The 11,800-nt window shown below is 50.3% G+C and overlaps 1 protein-coding gene across 1 annotated transcript in view; it reads right to left on the bottom strand.

Moving 5' to 3' along the window:
• Positions 1–2,859: 2,859 nt before the first annotated feature.
• cadm4 (cell adhesion molecule 4) overlaps positions 2,860–11,800 on the bottom strand; it is a 210,442-nt gene continuing 201,501 nt past the window's right edge. Inside the window, exons 8-9 of the mRNA XM_060852691.1 lie at positions 11,530–11,658; positions 2,860–9,357 (exon numbers count right to left, since the gene is read on the bottom strand). Of these exons, the coding sequence (XP_060708674.1) occupies positions 9,248–9,357; positions 11,530–11,658 (239 nt within the window). The 3' untranslated portion in view covers positions 2,860–9,247. The remainder of the gene's footprint in view (positions 9,358–11,529; positions 11,659–11,800) is intronic.

Raw genomic sequence — 11,800 nt, 5'->3', positions numbered from 1 at the left:
CTTAGTCCCTGCCTCTAGGGATGGATGTGCTTTATAATACACTAGCCTTAACCCAACACAACTCAGAGAGGGGAGTGGGAGCTGGGGACACATTTCAGATCCTTAGAAGGAAGCTGTAACGTCATGCGTTTGCGTACACGTCAGATGGACTCACCCAGCCAGGGAAAGAAAGGGCTATTCGGCCCATCCTGCTCTTTGAGAGATCTCTCCAATAAGTCCTACTACCTCCCAGCCATTCCCGCCTCCTCCATCCTGCCCACTGTTCTCCTTCCAGGAGCTCCCTTGTTTGAAAGTTAACTGTTGCACCTACCCCCTTCCTGGCATCAGCTCCCAGATACAACTCGCTGCATCAGCAAACCAATTCTCCTCCACCCACCCCCAACTAACCCGCCGCGTCCATTTCCTCCATTCTCTCCAAATACCTCCTACCTCCCACCCCTCCCGGGAGAGTAGCATTTTCCCCCTTGACCACCCTCCCCTTCCCCCAGTGACTTCTAAACACTCCCATTCACATCTCCCCCTGAACCTTTCCCAGGGGAACAGTCCCAGCATCTTTCGATGAACTAGAGACCCTCACCTCCCACTGGCACCGTCCTGGCAAATCTGCCATGGCACGTCCCTCTCTGAGGCTCGTGTGCTGAGTAGTTACGGGCACAGTGCCCCCAACTCTGGACGCTTCTGTACTGGCTTCCCGACTGCATCAGGAGCACTTGTTCAACTCCTTATTGAGCTGCTCGTTGTTATCGTTTGTGCAGAACGCTTCCGTTTGGGCTATACCACCCTGGGTGGCCCAGTGGATTGGCGAGCAAAGACCCTGATTTGTAAGAATAGACATGGCTTATTACCAATGGGTTGCAATTAAGGCCTGACAGAATTAAACCTGTCTCCAAAGCACCCACCCTCCTTCCTCCAAACCCCACCCCTGCTCCCCAGAAAGCTTGCAACCTGAAGTGACAGGCAAGAATATAAAATCAGCACCTGAGCTGGTTCAAGTGAAAGTCTTGCTCATTGAGAGAGCACAACACCCACCCTCCCTATCCCACCCAACCTCTTCCAAAGGGGTCACTGAACGTTAACTCTGATTTCTCTCTGCCAGACCTGCCGAGCTTTTCCTGCTCTTGCTTCCCCCCCTCTCTCCAAAACCTTTCCACCGCCTAGGAAACTCTGGAATCAAAGTTTGGAAAGCTCAGAGACAGAGGGATTCCCTAAAACCGCACACTGCTTCTGAGACAAAATTTGAAAAAAAAAACACGGTTGAATAATGTTCCAACTTAATAAGGCAAGATATTTTGCAAGAAGCGTGACTGGACCTCTGTTTTTCTCTCTCCCGCTGGACCTCGAAACGTTAACCCTGCTCTCTCTCTCTCTCTCCACAGATACTGCCAGACTGGCTGAGTTTCTTCAGCAATTCCTGTGCTTGTTCGTTTCAGATCTACACTGTCCGCTGCGTTTTTACTGCGCGTATTTGGAAGACGCGATCTGTTTTATCCTGGGCAAGATTAGCACCTGCCTTCCCCACCACCCATGCCTTTGCGATGAGCAACTCACTTTTTGCCCCCTCCCTGTTTCAGATTAAGAGCGCCACAAAAAATCCTGAGATAGACACACCTCGGGGGTTGGCAAGGGTGAAAGTTAAGTTCCCAAATGTTCACGTTGTTAAATGTTTGAGAAAAGAAGGAAAATGGCTGCTGAACACCAGGACTTTCCCAACCCCGCTGAATTCCCTGCAACATTTATTCCGGATTAATATACAGGTAAAATGCCCTGTATTGACTGCTGCTGCACACCGTCCACCTCTTCTCCCTCATTCACCGCCCGGACACGCCTTGGCGTGCCCATTTGCCACCGGGCGGTAGGGATCCCCAACGGAGGGCTCTCGATGCGGGAGTCCTCCCCCTTTCTCTCGGGGATCTGGGGTGGAGGGTGCTGCACACAGCGGTCCCCTGCAACCGCAGATTGCGGTGGTTCATGGACTCCCAGCCCAACTGCTTGTTCTGTGGTGCTGTGGAGTCCGTGGACCATGTGTATATTGGGTGTGGGCATTTGCACTCCCTTTTTGATTTTCTCAAAAACGTCCTCCTCTGCTTTTAGTTGCACTTCAGTCCCACGCTCCTGATCTTCGGGCACCCGGTACGGAGGAGGGAGGGCAGGTCTGAAGACCTCCTCGTGGGTCTGCTCCTGGGCCTGGCCAAACTGGCCATAAACAGGTCCAGGCAGCGGGCCGTGGAGGGGGTCGTTAGGGCTGACTGCCTGCCCCTCTTCCGCGGTTACGTTAGAGCCCGGGTGTCCTTGGAGAAGGAGCACGCGGTGTCCACCAACACCCTGGAGTTGTTCAGGGAGAGGTGGGCGCCGCAGGGAGTGGAGTGCATCATTTCCCCCTCCAACTCTATTTTGAGTTAATCCCTGCCCTCCCCTTCACTGTTTGTTCACACAGCATTGCCCTTTGATGAGAAGGACACTGCTTGTCACTGGCCACTCGGGTGTTTTCCTATCTTCCTGGTGGTGGAAATTTGAATAAAGATTCGTACACCTTGTGTCTCTCACTGTGTATCACACCTACACACACACACCATGGATGCTGGGGTAAAAATAAGCACTACCACAGTTAGGCGGGAGTATGGGGAGGAGAGGGGGAAGAAAAAGAATAATTAAGAAGAGAAAGAAAAAAGATAAAGGTAAAGTTGCTGTAGTTTTGACTCCCGTGAGAGAGAGACTTGATGATGGTTTAATCTGATGGTCTCTGCACCTTCAGGCACGGAGAGTAGACTGACAAGGAAACTTTAGCCAGTGTAGGAATTGTTGGGGTCAAATTAAAGAAAAAAGTTAGGGTCACTGATTTTTTTTTTCCCCATACATTCATTCACAAATGGACCAGCATTTATTGCCCATTCCTAATTACACAGAGGCTATGGGTCTGGAGTCACATGGAGGCCAGACCAGGTAAGGATGACAGATTTCCTTCCCTCAAGGGCATTAGTGAACCATTTGGGGTTTCCCACCAATAATCAGCCATGGATTCGTGACCACAATCAGACCCTTAACTCCTGATTTTTATTGGATTGGAATTCCACCGTCTGCCGTGGCGGGATTTGAACCTGGGTCCCTGGATGAATTGTCACCTCTCGGCCCACCCTCAGCCAGAAAACTGACACGCCCCCTGCCAGGACCGTATGGCTGTTCTCTCATCAGAGAGAAAGATGATTAGGGGAGGTTTAACTGCACCTCACACAAGGGAAGACGTTGAGGAGGGGAGGCCTTCAGTGTTACTAACTCCACTGCAGGACTCGAACCCACGCTGTTGGCATCACTCTGCACTGGCTGAATAGAGTCCAATGGGAGGGTGGACAGATGTAAAATTTGGGAGTGGCAATGACGTCATTTGACCACTAGGGAGCGGCATCGCGTGAGGCAACGCTGCCACCAGATGGCAGCACTGCTGGAGAAAATTTGGATTGTGAATCCACTTTCCTTGGGGTGGGATTTCAGACACAGCCCTCAGTTACCACCTCTGCAAGTCTACTCTACCTCATTGGAGGATTAGATTCCCTACAGTGTGGAAACAGGCCATTTAGCCCAACTGGTCCTCCCAGACCCATTTCCCACCATTTATCTCCGACTAATGCACCTAAGACAATGGGACAATTTTCCATGGCCAATCCACCCTAACCTGCACATCCCTGGGCACATGGGACAATTTAGCATGGCCAATCCACCCTAACCTGCACATCCCTGGGCACTATGGGACAATTTAGCATGGCCAATCCACCCTAACCTACACATCCCTGGGCACTATGGGACAATTTAGCATGGCCAATCCACCCTAACCTACACATCCCTGGGCACTATGGGACAATTTAGCATGGCCAATCCACCCTAACCTGCACATCCCTGTACATTATGGAACAATTTAGCATGGCCAATCCACCCTAACCTGCACATCCCTGGGCACTATGGGACAATTTAGCATGGCCAATCCACCCTAACCTGCACATCCCTGGGAACTATGGGACAATTTCCCATGGCCATTCCACCCTAACCTGCACATCCCTGGGCACTATGGGACAATTTAGCATGGCCAATCCACCCGAACCTGCACATCCCTGGGTACTATGGGACAATATAGCATGGCCAATCCACCCTAACCTGAATATCCCTGGGCACTATGGGACAATTTAACATGGCCAATCCACCCTAACCTGCACATCTTTGGACTGTGCGAGGAAACCAGTGTATCAGATGGAAACCCACGCAGATTGGGGGAGAATGTGCAACTCCACACAGACAATTGCCCGAGGTTGGAATCGAACCCGGTTTCCTGGCACCGTGAGGCAGCAGTGCTAACCGTGATGTCACCCACCGTGAGAAAGGGGGCTGCTCTCTGTTTCTCTCTTTCTCTCATTATAGCTGCTCTCTCTCATTAGAGCCCACCATTGCCTCCTAGCCCAGAGTTAGGGACACTACCACTGCGCTGGGAGAGCCCTTCGAGCTAAGCATTGGAGGAGGCCATTCAGCCTCTCCTAGCCATCCCTATCTAATGAGATTGCGACTGAAGCATGACTGAATGCCGACCAGACTCCCCCTTCATCCCCCACTGGGTAACTGGAAACCCATCGCTCTCACGGATCTTCTATTGACTAACCGTCTGCAGAAATGATCCCAGATTTTTACCTCCTGAGCGGTTTGTTAAGGAGACTCCTTGGAAAAGGTCGTGGCAGTGTGTGTATGTGTGTAAACGATCGACTTGCTGCAATGGGCCATGGGTAAAGGAGATGCATAGGAAGATCCCATAGCATCTCCTGAAAACAATCACCTCCTTCACAAGTTACAATGACAAAATCCCACCACTGATTATGGTTAGAGGCCTTTTGGGCCCTTCAAGTCTCCTATCCCCATTCTCCAAGATCATGAGCAGCACAGTGGCTCAGTGGTTAGCGCTGCTGCCTCACAGCACCAGGGATCAGGGTTTGATTCCCATCTTGGGCAACTGACTGTGTAGAGTTTGCACATTCTCCCCGTGTCTGCGTGGGTTTCCTCTAGGTGCTCCGGTTTCCTCCCACAGTCCAAAGTTATGCAGGTCAGGTGAATTGGCCATGCTAAATTACCTGTAGTGTTAGGTTCATTAGTCAGGGCTCAATGTAGGAGAATGGGTCTGGGTGGGTTAGTCTCTGGAGGGTCGGTGTGGACTTGTTGGGCCAAAGGGCCTGTTTCCACACTGTGGGGAATCTAATCTAATCATGGCTGACCTTCTAACCCTGCCCCCTCCACTTTCCCCCTCATCCCTTGGTTGTGAGAAATCTCTCGACCTCAGTCTGAAGTGGTCACACTCTTACCCAAAGACTCATTCGCCACCCCTCCTCCCCCTAACCATGTTGCGAGGGGATGGGGTGGGGGTGGTGGGGCGGAAGCAGCCCCAAAGGTATGACGAAAGAAAATTAACCCTTTCTCGACTGGTCCAACACGGCCCACTCTCCCCAGGGCAGAAGATGGCACCAGTGATCATAAATCAACATGCTGGCCAATCAGACCAAATCTTCAATCTAAAGATACAACACCCTGTTACAACATGGGTAGAGGATGGGAAAAGGTACAGCCAGTTGGAGAAAAGGTGGTTCTCAGTGCCTGCCTTGCTGTGTTCTCCCAACCTCCTGATGCTGCCTGCCTTGCTTTTGTCATGCATCAGGACCAAGTTGCAAGAATGCCAAATTTCAAAGGGAACTGCAATTTACACCGCAATAAAAAATGGTGCAGATTAGTTTTTTTTATACAGAATTCCTACAGTATGGAAACAGGACCTTCAGCCCAACAAGTCCAGACCTACCCTCTGAAGAATAACCCACCCAGACCCATTCCCCTACATTTACTCCTGACGAATGCACCCTAACTTACACATCCCTGAGCACTATGGGTAATTTTACATGGCCAATCCACCCTAACCTACACATCCCTGAGCACGATGGGACAATTTAGCATGGCCAATCCACCCTAACCTGCACATCCCTGGTTACTATGGGTAATTTAGCATGGCCAATCCACCCTAACCTGCACATCCCTGGACACTATGGGACAATTTAGCATGGCCAATCCACTCTAACCTGCACATCCCTGGGCACTATGGGTAATTTAGCATGGCCAATCCACCCTAACCTACACATCCCTGAGCACTATGGGTAATTTTACATGGCCAATCCACCCTCACCTACACATCCCTGAGCACGATTGGTAATTTAGCATGGCCAATCCACCCCAACTTACACATCCCTGGGCACTATGGGTAATTTAGCATGGCCAATCCACCCTAGCCTACACATCCCTGGGCATTATGGGACAATTTTGCATGGCCAAAGCACCCTAACCTGCACATCCCTGGGCACCATGGGTAATTTAGCATGGCTAATCCACCCTAACCTGCACATCCCTGGGCACTATGGGTAATTTAGCATGGTCAATCCACCCTAACCTGCACATCCCTGGGCAGTTTGGGTAATTTAGCATGGCCAATCCACCCGAACCTGCACATCTTTGGACTGTGGGAAGGAAACTGGAGGAAACCCATGAAGCCACACAGGGAGAATGTGCAAACTCCATACAGACAGTCGCCCGAGGCTGAAATCGAACCAGGGTCCCTGGCGTTTGTGAGGCAGTAGCGCTAACCACTGGGTCACTGCGGCAAGTTAAAAAGAAGCTGAAAATGTGTTGCTGGAAAAGCACAGCAGGTCAGGCAGCATCCAAGGAGCAGGAGAATCGATATTTCGGGCATGAGCCCTTCTTCAGGAATGAATCAGGAACGTCGATTCTCCTGCTCCTTGGATGCTGCCTGACCTGCTGCGCTTTTCCAGCAACACATTTTCAGCTCTGATACTCCAGCATCTACAGTCCTCACTTTGTCCCGTTGTCAAAAAGAAAGCAACCAGGCAGCTGTGTACTCCTCAAGCCCTGGGTATCCCCTGAACAAGATTCTACAGTCGGTCCACAGAGACACTCTGCTTATTAGGAAATTGAGGAACATTGTGTTCAAGGCCCAGGGAGGTCACGCGATTCCAAAGAGGAGTTGCTTGAGTCAGATGTTCCCGTGAGTGTTCCCAAGCTGCAGATCGCAGAGCACACTCTCACCGTCCCACCCTCGCTAGGTCCCAAAACAAAACAACTGCTGCCCTTCGGTCTGATTCCAAAATCGGAAAGGAGGACTTGCTGAACAATCTCGGGTGTGTCGATACCTACAGGAACTCCCCCCCACCCCCAACCTGATATAAGAGAATCGGTTTGGGCTTGTAACGTTCACTCACGGGATGAGAGAAGCAGTTGTATGGAGGGTGCTGGGCAAGGCAAATTGGAAGCCTGATTCCTCCTGTGCTTGAGGTTTAGGAGATTCGATACAGATATCCCCTGCTTTATGAAGGTTCACCTTACCCCACTTTGCCTTTATTGAAGACCTGCATAAGGACCTGTTTTTGCTAACCGAAAAGAGGATTTTTGCTTTTGCGAGAAAGGTGAAATATTTTTCCTGTATAAATTAATGCGTCTTCGCTTTATGCCATTTTGGCTTGTGAAAGGTTTCATTGGAACGCTCTACTTTAAGATAGCAGGTGATACCAGCAAGACTTGCCCAGTCAGAGTCAACAGGATTTGAGCTACAGGGAGAGGCTGAACAGGCTGGGGCTGTTTTCCCTGGAGCGTCGGAGGCTGAGATGGGTGACCTTATAGAGGTTTATATGAGGGGCACGGATAGGATAAATAGACAAGGTCTTTTCCTTGGGGTTGGGGAGTCCAGAACTAGAGGGGCATAGGTTTAGGGTGAGAGGGGAAAGATATAAAAGAGACCTAAGGGGCAACTTTTTCACACAGAGGGTGGTACGTGTATGGAATGAGCTGCCAGAGGAAGTGGTGGAGGCTGGTACAATTACAACATTTAAAATGCATTTGGATGGGTGTGTGAATAGGAAGGGTTTGGGGGGCTATGCTGGCAGGTGGGACGAGATTGGGTTGGGATATCTGGTCGGCATAGACGGGTTGGACCGAAGGGCCTGTTTCCGTGCTGTACATCTCTGTGACTCTATGTCAAACAATCCTCCCTCCCACTGAAATTCAGCACTCTTGCATTGGACCTGCTAACTGTGCGATGAAAATCTTTGGAAAAATCCCTCCTCAGCTGTAAATCATGTTATTATCTGCACAGCCTAGTAGGTAATGAGATGGGACAAGACCAATTTGTCATCTGATACATTGACTAAAACATATCGATCGAATCTTTGAGTTGATACACTCGCTCATCCGCGGGAGTCAAAGTCATCATCCCCAAAGTGTTCTGAACTGACCGAATGCACGTTTCATTAAGCCACAGACAGTTTCAACATTGGTTAGAATTTCTCAAGGATTCTCTCTGCTTTAACACCTTTCTCAGGGTTAACTTGCAATCAAATGTCAATGATGTCAGGACCAATGATGATTAACCCATCACCTTCCACGGTCACGATGGTTCGGGTGACTTTTCTCCTATGCCGCAGTGATCCTATGATAGTTGAGGCGAGGGGACAGTAATCAGGCCGCACGTAGTTAGTATTACTGCTTGATGAGCTCAAATACTCCCAGTTCTCAGCAGTGAGAACCCAGAGAAACAACAGCTAGTTGAAAATAACAAATTTTCGGCAACGACGTAAGTCCATGGGAGCCAATCGCCATGGCGAAGAGACCGCAGTAATTAAACCGAGAGAGAAAACGAGGATCGCATGAACAGGACGAGGCTCTGCCAGGAGATGGCGGATAATCTCAGTATCTGACACACTCTCATTCACCAAAAAAAAAGACTGCATTCTTGAAGAAAAAAGTACGGTGGCCCGTTGACTCTCCCTTCAGTCTTGTTTCGCCTCGAGCTAGACTGAAGTGTGTGAGCCTCTGGGGTGGGGTGGCAGGTGGGGGGTAATCGCTTGTGTGGTGGGGGAGGGAGGAATGGACGTTGTCACCGGCAAGAGTTGCCAAAGTAGTAATCTCCCTCTGTCGTTGTCCGTCTTGAATAGCCTCGGGAGTCCAATTGTTTGCTGAACAGAACTTTGTGGGCTCTCTTATTTCTGCCAGCCCCGACAACACAGAATCCAAACCCGAGTTCAGTACTGGAAGGTGGAATAGTTGCTGATAACAAGGCTATTGATTTATTAAAAAAACAAAGTCGATCAATGTTTACTAGTGGCCCGTTCAGTTCCCAGGCCACTCAGTGACCGTCTCTCTCCCTCTCTCTCTCTCTCTCTCGCGCTTGCTAGATGAAATATTCTTTTTTCCTCTCATGGTTCTCGTTTCCGTTAATAAATGCTTCCCGTGCCTCACCGTGCTCGTCCAATCCGCTCGCTTCGTGCGTCAGGTATGAACCTAGATTGGAGTCACAAAGGAAGTTAGCAAAGTGAGGAACCAACCGCAGCTAAACAGCTGAGCATTTCCATAGCGCCTTCCACAGCCTCAGTAGGTCAACCGCGACGGGAGTGAAAGAAATGCCTGAAATGGGACAAGCACCTGTCCACTCCATCCCTTTTCACTTTGAGATATTGAGTGAGGGATTAATTTTTCTTTTGCGAGGTTTTCCACAGAATGCCTGCGTTTGTTACCCAATTCTTAATTGTCCCTTTGAACTGAAGGTGTGGCTCAGTTAGACAGCATTCAATCACATTGTTGCGAGTCTGGGGTCCCGTGTAGGTCAGACCGGGTAAGGATGGGCAGATTTCCCTCCCTGAAGGAACCCCGACGGGATTTCCACAACAATATTTTTGAGCCCATATCAAATTTGGATCTTTTCGATGCTGGATCCACTTTTGTCATTTATATCAATGATTTCACTAAGAATATGAAAGTTAGTTTTTTGCAAATGAAATAAAAGTTGGTGGAATATTGGGCAGTGGAGAAGGTTATCTGAGGTCACAAAGGGATCTTGGTCCATTGGGTCAATGGGCTGAGGAGGGGCAGATGGAGTTTAATTTGGATAAGTGTGAGGTGCTGCATTTTGGTCAGGGGCTGACCTTATACAATTAAAAGTAGGGCCTTGGATAGTGCTCAGTCAAGATTAGAGCAGTGCTGGAAAAGCACAGCAGGTCAGGCAGCATCCGAGGAGCAGGAAAATCGACTTTTAGGGCCGGAGCCCTTCATCAGGAATGAAGGCAGGGAGCCTCGGGGGGGGGGTGGAGAGATAAATGGGAGGGAGTGGGACTGGGGGGAAGGTAGCTGAGAGTACAATAGGTGGATGGTGGTGGGGGTAAATGTGATAGGTCAGGGAGGAGGATGGAGTGGATAGGTGGGAAGGGAGATTGACAGGTGGGCCAGGTCATGAGGACGGTGCTGAGCTGGAAGGTTGGAGCTTGGGTAAGGTGGGAGAAGAGGAAATGAGGAAACTGTTGAAGTCCACATTGATGCCCTGGGGTTGAAGTGTTCCGAGGCGGAAGATGAGGCGTTCTTCCTCCAGGTGTCTGGTGGTGAGGGAGCGGCGGTGAAGGAGGCCCAGGACCTCCATGTCCTTGGGTGAGTGGGAGGGGGAGTTGAAATGTTGGGCCATGGGGCGGTGTGGTTGATTGGTGCGGGTGTCCCGGAGATGTGCCCTAAAGCACTCTGCTAGGAGGCGCCCAGTCTCCCCAATGTAGAGGAGACTGCATCGGGAGCAACGGATACAATAAATGACATTGGTGGATGTGCAGGTAAAACTTTGATGGATGTGGAAGGCTCCTTTCGGGCCTTGGATAGAGGTGAGGGAGGAGGTGGGCACAGGTTTTACAGTCCCTGCAGTGGCAGGGGAAGGTGCCAGGTTGTGCTGTAGAACAGAGAGACCTAATGGCTCGGTTATATCATGATTTGAAACTTGCATCACAGATAGACAGGGGTGGGGTTAAGGAGGGGTTTAGCTCGCTTGCCTTAGTTGCCCAGACTTGTTGAGTATTGAAGTTGAGGTTTTACATTGGTGAGGTCTCTTCTGGAATACTGTGTCCAGTTCCGGTCTCCCTGTTTTCGGAAGGATATTATTAAACTGGAGAGGGTTCAGAAGAGATTGACCAGGATGTTGCCGGGAATGCAGGATTTGAGTGATAAAGGGATGTTTTTCACATGACCTTAGCACGTTGAGAGGTGACCTTATAGAGGTTTATAAAATAATGAGGGGTATAGATTAGGTGAACAGCAGATTTCTTTTCCCACGGATGGGGAAGTTCAAGATTATTTGTTAAGAGGAAAGGAAAAAGACTTTAAAAAGACACGAGGGGCTTTTATTTTCGCACAGCGGGTGGTTCGTGTGTGCAAATACCTTCCTGAGGAAGTGAGGGGGGGGTATGGGGACAGTTACAACGTTTAAAAGACATTTGGATAAGGACATGGACAGGAAAGGGTTGGATGGGCCAGGAGCAGGGAGGTGGGACTGGCTTAGTTTGGGGTGAGGAGGTGGGGACGGGTTTAACGAGTGAAGAGGGGAGATGGGTGAGGGGTTCTGAGAAATAGGGAGAGCGTTTGGGGGTCCTGGGTAATGGGGAGGGGGGGGGTGGGGTTGGAAGGAGGAAAACAGAGCCTGACCTTTCTGTCTCATGGAGAACCAGACAGTCACGATGAGCATGCAGATAATCACAAAGACAAACAGGGCCAGGACTCCTCCAACCACCGCATAACTGACCGATCGCTGAGCATCAACCACGGTACCCGGGTCTGTATGGAGAGAGAGGGAGGGAGGAAGAGAAGGAGGGAGAGAGGGAGAGAGGGAAGGAGGGAGGGGAGAGAGGGAGGGAGGTAGAGAGGGAGAGGGAGAGAGGGAGGGAGAGAGAGGGAGGGAGAGAGAGAGGGAGGGAGG

The sequence above is a fragment of the Hemiscyllium ocellatum genome, chromosome 38, assembly GCF_020745735.1.
Source record: "Hemiscyllium ocellatum isolate sHemOce1 chromosome 38, sHemOce1.pat.X.cur, whole genome shotgun sequence".
NCBI lineage: Eukaryota > Metazoa > Chordata > Chondrichthyes > Orectolobiformes > Hemiscylliidae > Hemiscyllium > Hemiscyllium ocellatum.
The sequence above is the reverse complement of the archived record's forward strand: the minus strand, read 5'-3'. Positions and strand labels throughout refer to the sequence as shown.